Source organism: Nyctereutes procyonoides, unplaced genomic scaffold, assembly GCF_905146905.1.
Source record: "Nyctereutes procyonoides isolate TBG_1078 unplaced genomic scaffold, NYPRO_anot_genome, whole genome shotgun sequence".
NCBI classification, from domain to species: Eukaryota; Metazoa; Chordata; class Mammalia; order Carnivora; family Canidae; genus Nyctereutes; species Nyctereutes procyonoides.
In genome coordinates this window covers 57,320,903-57,340,469 of record NW_026575140.1, presented here as the reverse complement: position 1 = coordinate 57,340,469, position 19,567 = coordinate 57,320,903, and the positions used below count along the sequence as shown (strand labels likewise).

Sequence of the window (19,567 nt, the reverse complement as noted above, 5' to 3'; positions counted from 1 at the left end):
TAGCTCGCCGCGGAACTCTATGGCCGGCCAGGCCGCCCGCGCAGCGCGCTGAAGCTAAGAGGCGCGGTCACCCGACCATACTGGCGCGCTAGAAGTGCGAGCGGAAAGAGCCCCGTCGCGCCTGTGTGGGGCCGCAGCGGGGGGGATGGGCTGGGGGACCAGGGGCCCACCCCGCAGTGCAAGTTTTCTGAAACGTGTGAGTCGTTCAAGTCCAGTTAAAGCCGAGGTGGGGCGTTCCTCAGACGCATGCGTCCTAGCCGAGACCAGCCATACACTGGCGTGGTCTTTTCAACGCCCGGCGTACAGGCGACGTCTGAGGTGGAAGGGGCGCGCAGGATCCCCAGCACGCATGCGCTTTGAGACCGAGGCGTTTCCTCCAGAGGGTGTGGAGCGCAGGGCTCTTCACTGCGCAGGCGCGAGTGCTGTCCGGTAGGGCTAGTGGTCTATCACGGGAAGGGAAAAAGAGGTTGAAGGGCTTAAAAAACCGGGTGCGCCTGCGCACTGCCTACCGGTGGGAAGAGCTCCGGGTTTGTGAGGGGCGGGGTCACGCGTACGCGTCATTGGATGGGTAGGTGGGAGGGAGGGTGGAGCTCGGGGAGGATCTGTGCGCTTGCGCAGTGCGGGGGTGGAGGGCGGAGGGGATAGATAGCACGCTTGCGCGGCTGTCATAGGGCTGCTTGGTTGGTCAGTGGGGAGTCGGCGCCTGCGTACTAAGACCCGTGTGCAGCAGCGGCGGCGGCGGTAGAGGCGGCGGCGGCGGCGGCAGCGGGCTCGGAGGCAGCGGTTGGGCTCGCGGCGAGCGGACGGGGTCGAGTCAGTGCGTTCGCGCGAGGTGAGAGCGGGCAGGGCGCGCGTGCGCGGAACCCCGGCGTGGGCCTGGGAGTGGAGATGGAACTGCGCGAGGGTCGGGGAGGGGGCAGAGGGGAGCGGCGGCCGCCGCCGCCGCTCCGGGTTCGGTCCCCGAGCCGCGCGAGGTGCGGAGAGGCGCGGGTGCGCGCCCCGGTTGACGCGCGGGGTGACGGTTGGGGCCGGCCGGGTGACGTTGGAGCGACGCAGGGCGGGGGACGGCGCGCCGCAAGGCCGCCACGCGGGAGAAGCCGCCGGGCGGCCACGCCGGGGCGAGGGCCGGGGGCCAGATTGGCCCGCCGGGGCAAAGGAACCTGGGCCGTTGAAAACCGGGTGCCGCGCGGCCACGTGAGGTGGGGGAGGGGGCTATTCGGTGAGAGGGCATGTTGGGGGGGGTGGCGGCCGTCCGCGGGGGGGGAGGGGAGGCGGCGTGGCTCGGGCCAGGCGCGGCCTTTGAGGAGGGGGTGGCGGCGGCACCGGAAGTGTCCCCTACCGGAGGCAGCCCTCGGGGTCGGAGGCCGCATGGCTGAACGTGGACGGGGGCCGCATGGCTGCGCGGGGACCCCTCCCCCCCAGATCCTGGCCACCGGAAGCCCCGGGAGGCCACATGGTGGGCGGGAGCCGGCAACCCCCTTCGCGGGGAGAGGTGGTCCTCGCGGGCGCCCAAAGGGGCTTGGAATTTCGGGGAGGGGAAGAAGCCTGGTCACCGCGGAGAGCCCGCTGCGGGCATATGTGAGGGCTCCCCCGCCCCATGGGCCCCCGGAGCTCTCTTCTCGACTCTGATGTGAAGTGAGGCGGCCCGTCAGGTATAAGTTGCTCTCTCCCGTGCCCGGTGCCGGAGAAATGGGGGGACCGAGGGCAATTGGACGGCAGCCCAACTCTGCGGGTCGTGCCGACAGCGCCTCCAGGTCCTGGGCACCGCAGCTCCCCGCCGCGATCTCCGCCCTCCCCGCCGTGCGGGGTCGGGAGCCCTCGCTCCGCCAGCCCAGCAGATCTCGGGCTCTCCGCGAGCACCGGCCTTTTGCTTTCACTTTATTGTCATTCACCACTCCCCGCTCCTCCACTTCACACTGAGGGTACAGGCCAGGCCTGAAAAGCCGACAGGACCGGTGCATCCTGGGAAAAGTGGGAGGGCCCTCGAGGAGAGGCTGGGCTCCTGGGTTCCCTTTGGGAAACGAGATGGAGGTGCTTGGCCGGGAGAGAAGTTAGAAAACAACTTGACTTTCTCTCCCTTAGCCGCGTCTGCAAATACGTGCTGGAGAGGCGGGAATCCCCCAAAGAGGCCTTGTGGTTTCCTGTCCCAGTGACTGGCTGGCTCGAGTGTGGATGGGGTGGGGGGTGTAACAGAGACGGGTGGGGCCCCGTCCTTTGGTCTCCACCCTCCTCTCCCCCCTCCACGGTAGCTCCGCCCTTTTGCTGGCTCATGGCTGCTCACCTAATTATAGCCCTACTTGTGTGTGGGGAAGAGGGGTGGTTGGTTTCAGTGGCAAGGAGCACCTGAGTCTCCCAGGAATCAGGCCTCTGCCCATCTTTGAGGTTGCAGGTCCTACTCCCCGGAGCCTTCCTTCCTCAAGCACCCCCCTTTAGCTTTCATGTGTGCTGGGGGTTCAGCTTCTGTCCCCCACCAGCTCCCGCCACACACCAGTTCCTGAGTGTTTGTGGTCCCGATCAGTACCTAACCTGGGCGCTTGGTTTTAGGTCGAGAGAGGAGTGGGGTATATTGACCTCCATCCATCCTGACTCACTGGTGTTCTCTTTCTGACTACAGTTGGAATCGAAGCCTCTTAAAATGGCAGATGATTTGGACTTCGAGACAGGAGATGCAGGGGCCTCAGCCACCTTCCCAATGCAGTGCTCAGCATTACGTAAGAACGGCTTCGTGGTGCTCAAAGGCCGGCCGTGTAAGATCGTGGAGATGTCTACCTCCAAGACTGGCAAGCACGGCCATGCCAAGGTTAGAACTTGACCTCTCCCATCTTGCCTTCCCTGTACCGCCTGGGCCCCTGGGTCTCCTGGCATCGAGGTGTCCCCAGCCCCCTCTCTTCCTTTAGGCTTGGTCACCCCAGCCCACCCAGTGTGAGCCCCTAACTTCTCTGGTGCTCTGTTCAGCTGCTCCATCCTTTCTCCTGGCTCTCACTTTCTCTCTCTTCTCCCTTGAGTCTTAGCTGCTGGGGTTTCTCCAGGCCGCATCCCGAAGGCAGCCTTCCCTGGAGGGCGCTAGCAGACCTCTGAGCTTCCGAATCACCTTGCTGCCCCACAGTCCATGCCAGCTTTCCCCTTGGATCTGTGCGGCGTCAGGCTGCGTCTCTACCTGCCCCTCCCCTTGGCTCCCCGAGCCACTCCCTCGCTTTCTTGGACTCTTAACATTCTTGCTAGTGCTTTCCAGGTCAGTTAAGGTTTTTCTCCTCTCAAACTTGACCTGGTTTATCCTTGTTGAATATCTTACAGTTCTGTTCCCTAGTTGGTTTGTCTTGTTGGCTCATCTAGGTATTTGCGTTCTTTCCTGTTGCATAGTCCTCCCTGAAGTCCTCCTTTCTGTTCCTCTCATTCCTTTTTGTTTCCCAAGTTCTGCACCCTTCCTGTGGGTGTCCAGACACTCTCTGAAACCTCTTACTGGCCACCTCCCGCTCCCCAGGCTCACTGGTCAGTGTTCCCATGGCTCGGGGTAACTGGCCACTGCAAGCCTGCACCACTGTTGCCCTTGTCGGTCACCCTAGCCTCAGTGGGACTCTTCTGCCCTTGCTAGATGCCAGAGGCTTCCATGATTCTTCCTTGAGTCGATTGGTTCTGCTCCACCTCCCCTGGTTCTGCCCAAACCACCTAGTTTGACTTCCCTCACTGCTTAGGGGCACCTTGAGGCTTTTTTCTTTCATCCTAGAGTTTGGTTTGGTGTCTCTTTCATTTGATGCATATGTGTAGGTCCACCTGGTTGGTATTGACATCTTTACTGGCAAGAAATATGAAGATATCTGCCCGTCAACTCATAATATGGATGTCCCCAACATTAAGAGGAATGACTTCCAGGTACAGAGGCGGGTTAGCCTTTTAGTGGGGGGGGGGGGGGGGGGCACAGGCTGACCAGAAGAGCTTGTGCTGAAAGAAGTAGGGAGATGGCGAGGAGTTTGGTGTGGTCAGTTGGCCGCTCTTTTGTCCCTGACACCCCTGGGCCCACCCTCAGCTCCCTTCTCTCTGCCCCCAGCTGATCGGCATCCAGGATGGGTATCTATCACTGCTCCAGGACAGCGGGGAGGTACGAGAGGACCTCCGTCTGCCTGAGGGAGATCTCGGCAAGGAGATCGAGCAGAAGTATGACTGTGGAGAAGAGATCCTGGTACATACCCTCCTGCCCCCAATGCACAGCCCTATTTCGTGTCCCTGCCTCTGGCTCACTTCTGACTGCCCTTTGTGCCCTCAGATCACGGTGCTGTCCGCCATGACAGAGGAGGCAGCTGTTGCAATCAAGGCCATGGCAAAATAACTGGCTCCCAGGTGACTGACACGCCCCCCATCCCCATCAGAACTCTGCTTTAGCCCCTGACGGTTCCTGGCTGGCTTCTGGCCGCAGCGTGGGCCTCTCACCCTGTCCTGATGGCATCTCCTGGTCTCACTGATCTCTCTCCTCCCCAGGGTGGCGGTGGTGGCAGCAGCGATCCTCAGCCTGCAGAGGCCCCCTCCCCCAGCCTGGCCCAGCTCTGGCCCAGCGCTTGGCTGGACTCCTCCTACACAATTTATTTGACGTTTTATTTTGGTTTCCCCCACACCCCCTCAATCTGTCAGGGAGCCCCTGCCCTTCATCCTGCTCTCTCGGCCAGGAGTGAGTGGTCCATGGCCTTGGTGAAGCTGCCCTCCTCTTCTCCCCTCGCACTACAGCCCTGGTCGGGGAGAAGGGGCGGGTGCTGCTTGTGGTTTAGTGGGTTTTTTTTTTTTTTTTTTTTTTTAATTCATTCTGGAATCAGAAAGCTGTGGATTCTGGCGATTGGTCCTTGTGCCCTCCCCCTCATCCCTGCTCTGGTCCCTTGTTCCCCATGGCCCTGTACCCCAGCACCACCCCACAGACTGGGGACCAGCCCCCTCCCCTGCCTAAGTCTCTCCTTTATCTGGGGAGGGAAGAGGAGGAGAGGGGAGGGGACCTGCCCCCTCCTCAGGCATCTGGGAGGGCCCTGCCCCCCATGGGCTTTACCCTTTCCTGTGGGCTCTCTTCCCGACACATTTGTTAAAATCAAACCTGAATAAAACTACAAGTTTAATATGAAGGCCCCAACTCAGTTGCTTCTTTGAATTAAATGGGTATTTGCTGACTAGAAAGTCAACTTAGAAATTACACATAAACAACTATGCCAAAGAGTTCCCTCTTACCCACCCACCCAGCTTCGCCTGTTAGTTGCCTGTCACCCCTCACCCTCCACATAGCCCTGGCCCAGCCCGGGAGGGAGGTGACGCACACGGCAGCAGAGGGGCAGAGGCAGGTAAATTTTATTAGACTGGGACACCGAGTTCCCTCACCCACGTCAGGGGCTGGGGCTGAGGCTGAAGATAAAATCTGATGATCACTTGTGGTAGAACCGTGGATTCTGGCTGTGCTGGATGAAGGGGAGACGAGGGCCAGGCTGGCTGGTGGCTGCGAAGCCCGACTGGTGGCAGAAGTGGGGGGACTTCGTTGGTGTGTACCCTGCCCCTCAATCTACACCTGACCTCCTAGCCATCCCCACTCCAGGAGGAAATGGGAGAGGAGGGGTGGGCGCCGCCTCTCCTACACACTCCTACACAGCCCGGTTTTCCCCCCCGGAAGCGTAGGGCCCCAGCCGGGTCCAACCCCTGGCCTTACCTTTCCTGCTGGCTGCATCTGCACCGGGAGCTGAGGAGAGGCGAGGAGCCCAGGGGCTGGATGCAGAGCCTGTGGGTGCATGGGGCGCAGGGAGGACTACGGAGAAGAGAGTCAGGGTCTGAGGTGGCCTGGGGCGCCCCTGGGCCCAGCACTGCCCCTGCCCTGCCCAGGCTCTACTCACAGAGTCTGAGAAGCTGGTCTGCTGGTTAGCGTGCTCCATCTGCTTCTGTAAGGACAGGGCACTGCCAGGCTGGAGGAAGCCTACAAAGGGAAGGACGGGTGTATGGAACTTGGAGGCAGGGAGGACGCTCAGCCCTGGGGCCCTGGCGGGGGCATCCTCACCTGTCTGGGTGGGCTGAAAGTGGCCGTGAACCGTGTAGGGCTGTGGCTGCGGCTGCGACAGGTACTGCACTGCCGGGAACGCTGAAGGTGCTGAGGGAGGCAGGAGGCAAAGCCTGTAGAGCCTCCTTCGGGCCTGCCTAGGACCAGCGGACTCTGGGTCTTGGAGGAAGCACCCCCCTCCCTCCCCAGGGCTCACCTCTGAGCTGCTGACTGGGGCTATAGGCCGGCTGCGTGGGTCCGTAGTGAGGCGGGGGCTGCGCGGTCCCATAGGCACTGCCGGGGCTGCCTTGGAACTGGCCATGCTCCGGGGTCCCGGGGAAGGCAGCTGCGGAGCCCACATAGTGTCGCGTCTGAGGAAGGAAGAAGAGTGCTGGCTGCTGCTGGAAACTCCTCCAAAGCAGAACCCCAAGTGCCTTGTATGTGCCCCATTTTCCACCATTTGGTCAAGTGCTGGACAACATTGGTGACTTGACTTGTTTGAGGCAGGCACCCGTGTCTGCATGGAAATGGCGGGCTACACACCCAATGCTACTCCTTACTGTAAGCACTTGGGGTCCGAACATCTGTTTGGCCCTGTCGGCCGCCATGAGGGTGCCTGGGCGGTTGTGTCCTCCAGGGCTCCCTAGACAGGGAGACGGGCTTCATGAGGCTGCAGTGGGGTGGCTGCAACCCCCGGGAGGGTGCATTCTAATAAGCGGGTTCTTCATTCCTCACCCTGCATGCTGAGGAGGTGAGTCCCAGTGTGGACGGTCAGGCTCTGCTGGTACGCAGCTGAAGTCAGAGTGGTCAGGTCACTGCAGTGAAAGGCAGGCAGGTCAAAACCAAGAATGAAGACAAGTGCCCCCTCTTTTGCTTTCAGACACCCATCTGGTGTTACCCATCCCAGTTACTGTCTCAATTTTATTTTTATTTTTTTTTGCCCCCCCCCCCCAGGCCGGCTGGGGCAGAGGCGGGCTCAATTTTATTTTTAGCTCTCCAATCCCACCTCTGCTCCTTTCGCCTCCGTTTCTCTTCTTCATGTAAAACTTTCTTGAGCTGCAGGAAGAGCTGGTGCTTCTCTTCCTGAAGGGCCAACAGCTTCTCCTGCAACTTCAGGATCTGAGAAGGCAGGGGAGAGGAGCTGACGGCAGGAGCCAAAGGAGGAAAAAGCTGGGACAGAGCAGGGGGCCGCTTACTTGTTCCTTGGTCTCCTCTAGTGACATTCTCTCCTCCATCTCCTTTTTCTTCCTCCTCTCTTGCTCTTCCTTCATCTTCTGTTCCATCATCTTGTCTACCTCTTCTTCCTCTGGAGAAAGAAGCAGGTGGAATGGGAAGAACGCAGGGTGGTTAAAACACTAGGACGTTAGAGATGGAGGAGCGGGGAAACCTGCCGGTGCCAGAGCTCCCTCTGCTCCCCTCCTCCCAGGGGACTGGGAGGGGTATGTCAGGTGCTCTCCAAGGTCCTTCCCAGCCTGAGTCTTCTGGAGCCCGGACCCGGCCTGCAGCTCCCTCCACCAGTGGCGGGCCGTCCCACCCCTCCTCCCGCGCGGCCGCGGCGCGGCGCTGTGCCCAAGGTGCGGGGCTTGGGGGTCCTCCCCCTCGGCCGGGCTCACCCTGCCGCTTGCGCTCCCGCTCCATCATGATGTGCCGGTGCAACGCCCGGGCCATGGCGTTGGAAAGCTTGGGGCGCTCCAGGAGTGCGGGCATGGTGCCACGGGGGACGCTCGGGCCGTGGGCGCCCGGCTTTGTCACGGACTGCCAGACCTTGGGCCGGGCCTGCCGAGAAGCGGGCGCTTAGGAGGGTCGCGCCCGCAGGCCGAGGCGGAAGCCCGCCTGCCGCCGCCGCCCCGGTCACGTGCCCGGCGCCCACCCTCGGCCGCCCGGCCGGTCCCGGGTGCTCCGGGTGCCCGTGCTCCGCGTGCGCCGGCGGGCTGGGGTCTCCGGCCTCGGCGCCGCCCGCCCCTCCCTACCCGCCTTCGCTGCGCTTTCTCCGCGGCTCCTGTGCGCCTCGGCCGCGCGTCACATCCGGCTGCCGGGCCGAGTCCTTCCGGAGCCGGGGCGGCCGGCGGCCTCGCGGGACGGGCACAGGGAAGGGCGGAAGCGGCTGCGACGGGTGCCGCAGGGGGCCAAACTCCGTCAGCGCGCTGGGCGCCCCCAGCTGGGCAGGCCTGGGGCTCGTCGGGGGGGCGGTGCGAGAGGGGGATGAATGAGAGAGGCCGAGGCGCGCGCTCTGGGACGGCGTTTATTGGCTCCTTGGAAACCCGCGTCCGTAACAACTGTACAGAGGCCCACCTTCCCCGCGCCCGCCCCCACTCCGCCCGGCGGCCCGGGGAGGCTCCTCGGGATTCACAGTAACAGGAACGAAAACGGAAATAAATTAAGTGATCCGGGGGAGGGAGTCCAGGGAGTCGTGTTCCCCGAGTCAGCGCATGAGGGGAGACTGCCGGCCCCCGAGTGGGAGGCGTGGGCCCTGCACGCGGAGATGCGTTCCTGCTCCGGAGATGCGTTGGGCTCTGGGGGCTTCGGGGGCTCGGGGAGCACCCGCCACGGCGGGGGATGCTGAGCCAGGGCCGGGGGGACCCCACTGTGCTTGTCGTCCAGAGGCCAGCCCTCACTCCACCCGCACCAGCAGGGCATAGAGGAGTGTGGCCCCCTTCTCCTTGGTTACCCACTCGAGTTCTGCGGGGCTGAAGTGAGGGTCGGGAGGTTCTCGGAGGGTGGCCGAAGGGGGTCCGGGGGTGTAGGAGCCCGGGCGCACGCACACCTGGAACGCCACCTGGGCCTGGTGCGTTCGCTGGGACTTGGGATCCCGGAATCTGCGGGGCAAGAAGGCAGCCAGCCGTGAGGCCTCCAGGCTCCTCCCTCGGCTGCCTGCAGGGCGGGAGTGTGTGTCACTCCCACTTCCCAGAGAGGGGTGGATTAGCTCTGGCTGCACCCCTGCTTGCTGGGATCTCTCCAGGGCACTCGCTCCCTGGCTTCCCTCTGCAGGCCTCTGCCCAAACCTAACCTTCGTCACCATGTCCACACTGACTACTGTGTGCCTGTGCCTGTGCCAAGCACACCTGGGACCCACTGCGTCCCACTCTACTTTTATTTCCACAGTACTAGTCACCTTCAACAGTAAATGTGCTAGAGTGAGACAAGACCCAAGTGTCACAGTGGAGACACCAATGGCAAGCCATGGAGACCCCAGCCCCAGCCCCCATGTACTCACTGCACTTTGGACGCTAGGGTCTCGGCCCCAGCATACTGGAGGGAGGGGGACAGCAAGATGGAAGGGGGCTGCTCCTCCCGGGGTGGGGCGCAGTTCTCGCCAGGCTCCTCAAACCCCACCCCAGGCTTGCCTTTCAAGGGCCGGCAGTTCAGGATGGAGGCGGTGCCTGTGGGGAGAGCCAGTCAGGGTCGCCCTCCTGGCCCAGGCCTGGCTTGCCCCTTCTCTGCCCCTGCCCCCGGACCTGCTCCCAGCTCTCCTCGGTCTAGCACCCTCCGGATGGCTGCCACGTTGCTCCCGTGATATGCCATGTGCCACTTCTTAGTCATCGTTCCAGCTTCCAGGCGGGGATTCACCCTAGGGTGTAGACCAGGCAGACTGGACAAAGATCCTCCCCTCGACCAGAAAAGGTTCTGTGGCTTCTTCCACGCACCCTCTTGGGAGCCTCCTTCGTCAAGGAAGAAAGAGCACGAAAGCAGACGCATGACCCTGCCCTGAGTGTACCTGAGATTGAACCTGCACCAGCCAAAGGGCAGCGCGTATTCCCGGGGGGGCTCCCCACGGCGCCTGTGGGCCTCGTCACCTCGAAGCTTCCGGCAAGACTCACAGTAGCACAGGCTCCGCTTGGGCGGAGGCATGAAATAGTCCTCTGTGGAAAAGTGAGGAGCAGTGTGGGTGCTACAGCTCCCGCCCTGGGCCTCCAGCACACAGACCCCTTCCTGCTGGTTCCCGGGGCTCTGAGCACAGCCCAGCAATGGTCCAAGGGATGAGGCAGGCTCTGGACGACTGGGCACTCACCCAGACACTCACCAGGAAGCAACAGCAGTTCTTGGAAGCGGGAGCAGAGGGCGTGGTACTCGCAGCTCTTGAGAGGGCTGGCAGCTGGCAGGGGGCCCCAGCACACACTTTCCTTGATACCTGACAGGACAAAGGGGGGCACGGGTCACGGGAGTTGGGGCAACGGGGTGGGACAGGGCTGGGGAGGGGCCCGGCCCTGTGGGCTGGCTCACCATCCACCATGTCCGCTTTCTCCATGTCCCCTTGGGTTCCAGCACTCTTCCCACTGGCTGCCCCTGGTTCGGGACTCACGATTGTCACCTGCCAGAGAGGGTGTGATGAGTGTAACTGAGCCCGCAGGGCCTGCTAACTGGCTCCCAGATCACAGACTGCCCCACCCCGGGCCCTTGTTGCTGCTCACCTGCTCACACTGCCCATAGAGGTCCACAAGCGCATGGCAGGGCTGGGGGACATCTGATACTGCCACCCCCTGGTCCATCCCATTGACGTGGAGATGCAGGCCCCCAGAGCTGTCTAGCCGCAGCCCCAGGATGGTGCCTTCAGGACACGTGTCCAGATTTGGCCCAAACTTCTCACAAATCTGGGAAGAGAGACCTACTGTCTTCCCAAAGATCAGACTCCCACCGGCAGCAGCCACGGCTGCCCACTGCCCACTGTAGTCCACATAGCCCTTCACCTACTTGGGACTGCCAAAGCCAGGACTTTGACACCATGCTCGCCCTCTGCCCAGGCTCCACCCCATCTCTCAAATACCTACAGTCTGCTCCCCTTTGCCCTCCCCTACAACATTCTCTTTTTTTTTTTCTCCTACAACATTCTCAATGGCAAGGACGCAGAAAGACACAGGACGCCCCAGAGTTCCAATGAAGATGGTCCCGCTCTTGCTTCCCTACCCCATAGTCTTCCCATACAGTGCACCTTTATACCTGTGGCCCCACCACCACGGCTGGAGGCCCCACTGCAACCTGTGGGCCAGCCCCGCCCAACGCTGAGTCCTGGCCCTCTCCCCTCCCCCTGCTCCCTACCCACCTTGAGACCATTGTGGAAGATGCCGCGGCCCCGCAGCAGCCAGGCTGCCCGTTTGAGGGCACAGGCAGAAGCAGGGAAGTTGAGCCTCTCAGGAGGGCAGGTGATGACTCCCAGGACCAGGGAAGATGTCCACTGCCGGTTCAGTAAGTCTATCCGCACCTGGAAGGGAAAGGTGGCCACTCCGGGATCATGGCCCTCTGGGAAGAGGCTCCCCACCCCAGCCAGGGATGGAGGCTGGCACCTCCCGGGGGGAGCCCTGCAATGCCCCCCCTTCTGAGGCAGGGAGGGACTGCAAACGGTGGGTTCGTTTATTTCCTTCCTGTAGCAGGAAGGCCTGCTCCACTGGAAAGCCCTCTCTGCACCCACACATAGTACCAAGTGTCTTTCTTGGGACCCCGCCAGCCCATCCCCACTGCTTCCCTCACCAGCTACCAGGTGGGCCTTCCACACAGTCCATGTACAAACCCCACCACGGGGTATGAACGAATCACACCCCATAAAGCTCATCCAAGGGGGCTGCTTCCACCTTGCCCTCAAATGGAAAGGTTTTCTCTAGGAGCGTTGGCCCTGGGTCACCCCACACAGGAAGAGCTGCAGCAGGTTAAGGAGCAAAAGCCCACCTGGACTAGGAGCTGGGGCACCAGGGGCTGGTTGATGACAACGATGCCCTGGTTATAGCTGGCTACACGTGTGGCCGTACGGTTCCCGTTGGACAAAAGGATATTCTTCCCATGGTTCTCCAGGAACTCCAGCGCTGTCGACATCATGGCCACTTGACTCTGACCCTGGCATGGAGCAGAGATGGGCTGCTGGGGTTGTCCATGCGAGGCCCAGCTGCCTTGCCCCGCCCTCCGCCCGGCGTTGACACAGAGCTTGCGTCTACGCCTCTGCGACCTGGGGCAGGATCAGAGAACCCCGGAACACCCCGGTGTCCGACGGCCCACTGAGTGGCCATCCACATGCCCTGTGTGCCCCACACAGCCTCTCACTCTCAAGCTGTGCTCCTCCCCATCGTCATCTTCCTCGGCCTCGCTGCCCGTGTCCGAGCTGGGAGATGGAGGCTGGGTGCCCTCGGGCTCCTCCAGCCTCGTGGAGCTGACCACAGACACACACCGTACCGGCCCGTAGAGATCCAGCACGGCCCACACATTCTGGGGGCAGGAGTTAGATGCAGGAGTTAGACACCCGCAGGGGGCCTCCAGCCTGCACCCCCAAACCCAAGAAACGTCTCAGACCCACCTTGGCAATGCCCGTAGCTGCAGGCCCCATGTCCTCTCCATCCACCAGGATGTGCATCGTGTCATCTGCGCCCCGACGAATGCCCACGCGGCTCCCCACCTAGGATCGAGGTGACACGAGCACAGATGCTCAGCCCCCCACCCCCCTCACCCACGTGCCCACCTCCACCCCGTCCCTGGAGCCAACAGTGTCACCCCGAGCCTCTCCAGGCTCCGGCCGTAGTTCATCCTCTGGAGCTGCCCATCACGCCTCACTTCACAGCTGGACACCATCCAGGTGGTCTTTGTCCGGAGCTCCGGGAGGGAGGGAGGCAGCCCTGGGCCCCCGCCTGCGCCAGGCCCCATCTCCCCAGGCGCTAGTGTGGTCAGCCCCAGCCGGAGGGAGCCCGCCCACTTCTCATCCAGTTCCTCTACTTTCACCTGAGGGGGTAAAAGAGAGGGAGAGAGAGCACAGCAGCCGGCACTAGCAGGAGCAGGAGGACGGGAAGCAGCCTGGCCCTGCCACAAGGGCCCCCCTGCGCACCTCAAATACTTCCTCCGTCTTGAGCTCCTTGGTGCTAAAGACCAGGCCGTGCGCATAGCCCGCCGCACGTACCGCCTTTGTGCCATCCTCCTCCAGGGCCACATTCTTGCCGCAAGTACTGTGGAATCGGTGAGCCACGCCAGCCGCTGCGGAGAAAGGAAGGGGCAGGACTGGGGTCAAGGCTTTCAGGTGAACTGTGAAGCTGCCATTCAGGCCCCGACTGCCATTGCCATGCGACCTCTGACCCTGGTCACCACGGCCAGCCCCAATCACCAAGCACATGAGCAGCTTCCAGCATCTTGGCCCAACTCCAGCCTCTTCCTGGCGGCTTCCTACCCCGGCTTATTCCCTCCCCTGGGTCTGTAGCTGAGGGGGCTGTCCTGTCCTTGAGCAGCTCCCCGTCCACTGTTGCCGCGTCCCTCCAGCCCCCAGCTTGCAAGCATAGCCCACCCGCCCTCCCCACCCGCTGAACCTGGGGAGTGCAAAGGGAAGGATTTCTCGGTGGCGGTGTTGCTGGTTGCCAAGCTGTTGTCCATGGGGCCGGTGGCATTGGTGATGGACACTTGGACACACTGGCCGTAAAGATCCACTACTGCATACACCTCTGGATGGAGAAGGAGGGGATCAGAAGCCCGAGAGCCCGGGCTGAGCTGGCATGAGGGTGGCGGGCCGAAAGGCACAGAGCAGTCACCTTTACCCGGAGGCAAGCCTGAGCAGGCGGCGCCTTGGTCCTGGCCGTTGATGAAGTAGTGCAGGTCACCCTTGGCTGTTCGCATCATGCCGATGCGTGCACCCGTGCCCAGGGCGTCCAGGTCACACCCGTAGTTGTTGCGCATCGTGTTCCCGTCTTGCATGATGGCCGTGCCACTGGAGAGAGGACAGAAGGACCACTGAGTCTCCCGCCTCTTCCCCACACAGGCCTCTGAGCAGTCTCTGATCGTCAGAACCTTCCAGTGCCTTGCATCAGGATCTTCATCTGGGGTCTGAGACCCAATCCTGTCTCCCATACCTCTGGGGACCCCCCCAGAGAAAAGTGGGAGCTGCCATAAGAGGAGAAAAGGAAGCTGGGCCACCGTGGGGTGCGTGGTGACATGGGAGCACTTCCCAGAATGGAAAGAAAAGAGCAACCCGATCCCTTGGACCTGTCGTTGTCCAGGGCCACCAAAGGCCCCAAAACTGGCTTCCCTCATCCTCACCAGCTCCATCTGACCCTGCCAGGCTGGCTGTCCCCACAGGCAGCCTAACCTCAGCATCCATGTGTCGTAGTCAATGTCTGTCATGGTGTTGGGGAATTCGAGGTCTTCCGGCCGAATGGCAGTCACTCCTAGGAGGTAGCAGCAGGGGGTCAGAACCAAGGCGCCAGCAACGGGCAGCCGGCACCACCCCCAGCACACAGTCTGTCACACACGTGCATGCACGCATGCAGAAATGCACAGGTGCCCCTTACCAGCCTCAATGGAGCCTGACCAGCGGTCCACCATCTTCTGAATAACGATTTCAAACAGCTCTCCGTCCCGCAGGGCCCTGCCAGAGACAGCGGCAATCAGGCCCCAGTTGGGTGGCTGAGGCTGGGCAGCGGGAGGCTGGGGCCGTGACAGCGCCAACACTGACCGGTTGGAGATGACGATGGCGTCATTGAACTCGCTGCGGCAGTTGTGCCGGAGTGCGGTGCGGCCCCCGTTGGTGATGACTGCATTACTGCCGTGCAGCTGGTGGAAGCGCAGGTCAGAGCCCCCGGCCCCTGATGATGGGGAGCTGGGAGACACCTGGTTGTTCCCTTCAGGGAGGGGCTCGGGGGCCGGGGGCACCTCTGTGAGAGTGGTCATCACCCATTAGGCTTCCAGTGATCTCCGAGGCCCCCCCCCAGGCCACCCCAGCACCCCCCAGCTCCTACCCAGCCCAGCCCTCACCCACGTCGTCCACAATGGTAGCTTGGGCTGCCTGGCCGTAGAGGTCCACAACAGCGTAGACGCCCGGGGGCACATTCCAGGCCGCAGGGCCCTGGGTCATCCCGTTGACGAAGAAGTGCAGGGTCCCGTCCTCCCGCCGCACCACGCCCACCGTGTCCCCTGCCTTGGAAGAAGCGGGGCTGGAGTGAGGAGTCAGGCAGAGTTCCCACCTGGGCTAGTCCTATAGCAGCCCCGCGGGGCCTGCCCCCCATCACCAGGCCTGGGCGGCACACCTGCTCCCCCACCTTGAGGCGGTCCAGATTGTGCCCATACTCGTCCAAGATGGTCGTTCCGTTGTGCATTACCCCATTCCCAGTCATCATCCAGGTCCCTACGGGGACAAGGAAACACAGAAAACATAAGTGAGCCCCGGGACCCCTGCCCTTCACAGCCCCCACAGCACTCCTCGCCCCCGTGGCAGGCCGCCACCGCAGAACAAGAACAAGCCAGCTCCGTGGGGGCTGTGGGGGCAGCTTCCCCCTTAGGACCCGATCCTGGCCCCGCCCTCCTTGGGAGCTCACCAGAGCGCAAGTTGGTCATGGTGGAGGGCAACTGGAGGTAGGCAGGGTTGTGGGTGGTGACACCAATCTCAATGGAGCCAGCCCACTTGTCCACCATCTTGTCGATGCGCACCTGAAACACCTCTCCATCCCGCAGGGCTCTGCTACTCAGCACCACGCCATGGTTGAAGTCATCTGTAGCACTGAGGGCACAGCGAATGGGTAACTCTGAGCACACCAAAGCTTAGCCCGCCAGTGCCCACCTCACACCTGTGGTGCTGAGCCACGTGGCTGAACTTCACTCTCCAGGAGGCACCATACTGTCAAGAACTCCCCAGGCCAGAAGCCACCCCCCCCCCCACGCCTGCCTCCTGCTTCTCCACCCCTCCTCCGATCCTGTTAGAGTCCCTGCAGCAGGCTTCTCCCCACACCATGGGCCATACTGGGGCCTCAGGGCAGTGCGTCCCTCGTGGGTGATAGCTGCCTTCTGCCCGCAGTTGGGGTGGAAGAGCAGGCGCTCGGGCTCTGCCTGGGTGGCAGGAGTGGCGCGACGCAGGGCACCCTCGGGGGACAGTGCCCGCAGGATGGCATTGTTTCGACGCAGCCGGTCACTGTGGTTGTTATTGTGGACGATGGTCACCTTCACAGCCATCCCGTACAAGTCCACCACGCCGTACACCACTGGGGGTGTCAGTGGGGTAGCCACGCCTGCCGGGGAGAAGGTGGAGAGGGAAGGAATATGGGGAGACCAGCATCAGAGAGACACAGGACGGTGAGGTACAGACCCCTGCCCAACACCGAAAGCCCTGGCCCAATGGCCTGCCTCAGGTATCTCCTTACCCTGATCAATGCCATTGATAAAGAAGTGCAGGGCTGAATTAGACTTCCTTGTGAGACCAATGTGGTCGCCCTCCTAGTCAGAGCAGAAAAACAAAGATCTGGAATCCACCCCCAATCAGGCTCTGGCCCAGGCCGCAGGGGAACAGCCCCAAAGGCACCTGAGTCTTGAGCCCCTGAACCCTCCCTCACAGCAAGTCTGGCACAGGGTGAAGCCACCTCATACACAGCACCTCAGCCACCTCTCCCAGCAATTCATGAGCTCATCTCAGGCGTGGAGAAAAAAAGAAAAGAAAAAAAGAAACCCATACCAAACATAGTGAGCAAGCTTCTTGACTGTAGTCACGACCCCACACGACCCCTCAGAAAAAAAGAAAACCTTGGGCTCTGAAATCTGAGTGCCTAACTACCAGGCAACCGTGCCTTCTCAGAAGGAACCTCTCGGAGAAAGATCAGAGGCCTTGTTCCAGGTCACAGCGGAGACTGGGGTGCCCGGGCAGGGGTGCTGGGTAACAAGGCTGCCCCAGAGCGCGGCCCAGACTGCACGCCCACCCCTCACCTGCAGCTCATCCAGGCTGAATTCACAGTACTCCCGGCGGGTGCCCTTGCCATTGGTCAGGATCCCACAGCCGCTCATCATGATGGTGCCTGTGGGAAGGCAGACGCCCGGCATCAGGCCAGGCCTTCCTTCACCATGGGAAGGTGTCCCCGCCCTGCCAGGGCTGGTACCTGACTGTAAATTGGTCATGGTGGCAGGGTACTCCAGGTTGTTGGGGTTGTGGGTGGTGACACCAATCTCAATGGAGCCCGACCACTTGTCTACCAGCTTGTCAATGCGGATCTTGGGGGGAGCGACAGCAGGAGGGAGAGGAGGGCATGTCAACGTGGAGAGAGGACCCTCGGCCCCACCCTTCCAATGTCAGGGATCGAGCCCCATTTTTGGTTCCTAGAGGGTGAGGTACCAGCCAGGGCCCAGGACCTCACACACCTCAAACATCTCATTGTCCCGAAGAGGGCGGTTGGTCATGACAACCCCATTGTTGAATTCGTCCAGGGGCCGGCGGCGCTCAGCTGTCTTATTGTTGTTGCTGAGTTTGATGAGAGTCCCGCACTTCTCGTGAAAGAGCAAGGCGTCGTTGGAGGTGAAGATGGGCGAGGTGGCAGCCCCGCCAGACCCCAGTCCTTCCCCTGCCGGCGGGGAGCTCAGGTTCACATTTAGGAGCCCCCCGTTGTAGGCAGAAAGGATGGCGTTGCCCACCACCTCAGAGAGCTCCATGCTGGCAAAGTCTAGGCGGCAAGGACGGGGGAGAGAAGCCAAAATGAGGCTCTACACATTCAGGCCCTCCACTCTCCCCCTAATCCTCTCCTGAGGGCCCCCTCCCCTCACCTTCCGCCTCACTTCCCATTCCCCTTCCCAAAGCCTCCAGGGTGCCCTCACCATTATGCGACTCAAGGCTGTTAGGAAACGTCTCCGGCCGGGGCTGCGCTGGGGACACCATGAAGGCTGGGGACCAGGCGGGGTGGGAGGGGAATGAGGGTTCAGCCTCTGCTGCGGGGCCCACAACCAGGACACCCCTCCTGTAGCCCCTGCTTCCCCTTCAGCAGACTGGGGTCTGAGTGGCCCTACCCGAACCAGACTCCATGGTCACTAGTCACCCATGCCTTCTGCCACTCCCCCTGCCCCGCCTCTTCCCCTTGGCCCTGGCTGGGTTCTCACCTTCATCCCCAGAGGTCGCCTGTTCAGTCAAGGCGGAATCTTCAGGGGGCGCAGAGGGCTCGAGGGGAGGTGTGGGGATGGGAGCAGGGGGGCTGAAACCTGGCTCGGGGGGCAGCACGGTGATCTGGGTACACTTGCCGTAAAGGTCCACCACGGCCCAGACCCGGGCGGGGAGGCCCGTGGCGGCAACACCACAGTCCCGCCCATTCACCCAGAGCCTCAGCTCCCCAGCAGCTGTGCGCTCCACGCCCACACGGTCCCCTTCACCAAGCTGGTCCAGGTCCTGACCATACTCCTCCAGCACAGAGCGTCCATCCCTCAACACCGAGCAGCCTGACACTACCCATGAGCCCCCCTTCAGCCCTGTGGCGCTGCTTGGGAAGTCCAGAACACTGGGGTCTAGGGCCGTCACCCCAATCTCAATGGAGCCACTCCAGGAGTTGACCTGTGATAAGGGTGGTGGACAGAGGCTCAGGATGGGCTACCGTGGGTCCCCAACCACTAGGAAACCACGTTTCACAAACCACATGTCCCCCTCTCTCCACACCCCTAACAGCTAACTGGCTGTTCTCTCTTGAGACCCAAGACACGACTCCAGAGAGGTGGTCCTGTGAGCAATCATCTGGACTGTCTCAGGGACTGCTGGGCCCGCTGTACCCCAACAACTCTGCCCCCACTCTGGGATCTGTCCCCAACACCACCATGCCCTGGCTGCAGCCACCCCCCCCTTTTCAGCACCCAAGTTCCCGGCTCTCCATGCCCATCCTCCTAGCTCCTGTCTACCACCCTCCTCCCCCCTCCCAATTCCCCCCACCCCCGGCCTCATTTTCTCCAGGGCTCCTGCTCCACTCAGGTTCTCTCTCTTCTCAAGTTCCATCTGTGTGCACCTGGCCTCTTCCCCGAGGGGCACACAAGCAGGCATACCTCCCCTCGGCCCCCCTGAGGGTCTCTCCTCACCCACCTCTTCGCCCCAGCTGATCCTCCAACGGCCGGTCCTGCCCCGGCTTCTCTCCTGCGCTCCTACCACATCCCCGACACCCTTCCATCTTTTCACCTCCCCAGAAACCATCCCGGGAGATCTGGACCCTAACCACCCCTGGGGTGGCAGCGTCCCGTGTCCCTTCCCTGCTCCGGGGTCTCGAGCAATCTCAAGTTCTCGCCGTCCCTCTCCCCTTCCCCGCCCGCCGCCTGGTGCCCCGACGGTGTGTCGGTTCGCTCTCGGCAGCCGGCGGCGAAGGCCAGCCCGGCCGTCCCGCCCCGCGTCTCCCGCGAGCCCCCTCCCGCCTCCCTCCCGCGAGCCCCGCTCCGCACCTTGCGGTCGATGCGGACGGTGAAGACGCGTCCATCGCGCAAGGGCTCCCGGCTCAACACCAGCCCGTGGTTAAACTCCTGGCCCGGCTGCTGCCGCCGCGCGGTACGCCCGCAGGCCGACAGGCTCACCAGGCGCCCGGTGCGGGGGTGCAACTCCCCGCCGGACCCCGGCCCTGCGCCGCTCCCGCCGGGGCCCCCACCCCCGCCCGGCCCCGGCCCGGGGCCGCCCCCGGAGCCCCCGCTCCCACCCGACCCCGCCGCCATCGCCGCTGACACCGGGGCCGCGCGACAGCCGCGCTTGGCGGCACCGTGGCAACCGCGACGCACAGACACCCAGAGGGAAGGGGTTCCGCGCTGGGGCCGGGTATGCTTTACGGCACTGCCGGGCGAGGAAGCATCCCGGGCTAGGGAACTAGTAACCCACCACGGTGGGAACGGAGGACGACGGGGTCGGGCAGGCTT

At 62.6% G+C, this 19,567-nt stretch overlaps 3 protein-coding genes across 7 annotated transcripts; 1 reads left to right on the top strand and 2 right to left on the bottom strand.

Moving 5' to 3' along the window:
- The first annotated feature begins 656 nt into the window (after nucleotides 1–656).
- EIF5A (eukaryotic translation initiation factor 5A) lies at nucleotides 657–5,099 on the top strand. Of its 2 annotated transcripts, none has more exons than XM_055307181.1 (6): nucleotides 657–832; nucleotides 2,615–2,800; nucleotides 3,766–3,870; nucleotides 4,046–4,177; nucleotides 4,262–4,335; nucleotides 4,474–5,099. In XM_055307181.1, exons 2-5 carry the CDS (start codon nucleotides 2,636–2,638, stop codon nucleotides 4,322–4,324), a joined length of 465 nt encoding a protein of 154 aa, XP_055163156.1. In that variant the 5' UTR covers nucleotides 657–832; nucleotides 2,615–2,635; the 3' UTR covers nucleotides 4,325–4,335; nucleotides 4,474–5,099. The 2 variants fall into 2 exon arrangements, with proteins under 2 accessions (XP_055163156.1, XP_055163157.1); XM_055307182.1 differs by lacking the exon at nucleotides 657–832 and adding an exon at nucleotides 1,097–1,199.
- A 203-nt stretch (nucleotides 5,100–5,302) lies between these two features.
- Nucleotides 5,303–8,069, bottom strand: GPS2 (G protein pathway suppressor 2). 2 transcript variants are annotated; one of them, XM_055307234.1, is made up of 11 exons: nucleotides 7,963–8,069; nucleotides 7,606–7,768; nucleotides 7,189–7,298; nucleotides 6,999–7,111; nucleotides 6,728–6,807; nucleotides 6,553–6,635; nucleotides 6,210–6,363; nucleotides 6,014–6,103; nucleotides 5,853–5,932; nucleotides 5,672–5,767; nucleotides 5,303–5,477 (listed from the first exon to the last, which is right to left on the bottom strand). In XM_055307234.1, exons 2-11 carry the CDS (start codon nucleotides 7,697–7,699, stop codon nucleotides 5,394–5,396), a joined length of 984 nt encoding a protein of 327 aa, XP_055163209.1. In that variant the 5' UTR covers nucleotides 7,700–7,768; nucleotides 7,963–8,069; the 3' UTR covers nucleotides 5,303–5,393. The 2 variants fall into 2 exon arrangements, with proteins under 2 accessions (XP_055163209.1, XP_055163210.1); XM_055307235.1 differs by having other exon boundaries at nucleotides 7,863–7,974.
- Nucleotides 8,070–8,220: 151 nt separating this feature from the next.
- On the bottom strand, nucleotides 8,221–19,563 carry NEURL4 (neuralized E3 ubiquitin protein ligase 4). 3 transcript variants are annotated; one of them, XM_055307226.1, is made up of 29 exons: nucleotides 19,106–19,563; nucleotides 17,795–18,239; nucleotides 17,516–17,581; nucleotides 17,066–17,364; nucleotides 16,807–16,918; nucleotides 16,637–16,725; nucleotides 16,081–16,153; nucleotides 15,684–15,948; nucleotides 15,262–15,443; nucleotides 14,986–15,071; nucleotides 14,702–14,864; nucleotides 14,403–14,601; nucleotides 14,239–14,315; nucleotides 14,037–14,115; nucleotides 13,483–13,658; nucleotides 13,264–13,395; nucleotides 12,792–12,937; nucleotides 12,464–12,688; nucleotides 12,270–12,368; nucleotides 12,020–12,181; nucleotides 11,651–11,815; nucleotides 11,031–11,189; nucleotides 10,402–10,581; nucleotides 10,214–10,301; nucleotides 10,014–10,121; nucleotides 9,708–9,852; nucleotides 9,448–9,560; nucleotides 9,207–9,372; nucleotides 8,221–8,808 (listed from the first exon to the last, which is right to left on the bottom strand). In XM_055307226.1, exons 1-29 carry the CDS (start codon nucleotides 19,367–19,369, stop codon nucleotides 8,604–8,606), a joined length of 4,668 nt encoding a protein of 1,555 aa, XP_055163201.1. In that variant the 5' UTR covers nucleotides 19,370–19,563; the 3' UTR covers nucleotides 8,221–8,603. The 3 variants fall into 3 exon arrangements, with proteins under 3 accessions (XP_055163201.1, XP_055163199.1, XP_055163200.1); XM_055307224.1 differs by having other exon boundaries at nucleotides 13,489–13,658; nucleotides 19,106–19,369; XM_055307225.1 differs by lacking the exon at nucleotides 17,516–17,581 and having other exon boundaries at nucleotides 13,489–13,658; nucleotides 19,106–19,369.
- Between the last annotated feature and the right edge of the window lie 4 nt (nucleotides 19,564–19,567).

Coding starts and splice junctions, on each gene's coding strand:
- EIF5A (XM_055307181.1), top strand. CDS start 2,636: ATGGCAGATGATTTGGACTTCGAGACAGGAGATGCAGGGGCCTCAGCC. Junction 2,801..3,765: donor GCAAGCACGGCCATGCCAAG/GTTAGAACTTGA, acceptor GCATATGTGTAG/GTCCACCTGGTTGGTATTGA. Junction 4,178..4,261: donor ACTGTGGAGAAGAGATCCTG/GTACATACCCTC, acceptor TTGTGCCCTCAG/ATCACGGTGCTGTCCGCCAT.
- GPS2 (XM_055307234.1), bottom strand. CDS start 7,699: ATGCCCGCACTCCTGGAGCGCCCCAAGCTTTCCAACGCCATGGCCCGG. Junction 7,299..7,605: donor GCGGGAGCGCAAGCGGCAGG/GTGAGCCCGGCC, acceptor TTCTTTCTCCAG/AGGAAGAAGAGGTAGACAAG. Junction 5,478..5,671: donor AGATGCAGCCAGCAGGAAAG/GTAAGGCCAGGG, acceptor TTCTGCCACCAG/TCGGGCTTCGCAGCCACCAG.
- NEURL4 (XM_055307226.1), bottom strand. CDS start 19,369: ATGGCGGCGGGGTCGGGTGGGAGCGGGGGCTCCGGGGGCGGCCCCGGG. Junction 18,240..19,105: donor CCGTCCGCATCGACCGCAAG/GTGCGGAGCGGG, acceptor CCCTTATCACAG/GTCAACTCCTGGAGTGGCTC. Junction 16,154..16,636: donor TCAGCCTGGATGAGCTGCAG/GTGAGGGGTGGG, acceptor TGCTCTGACTAG/GAGGGCGACCACATTGGTCT.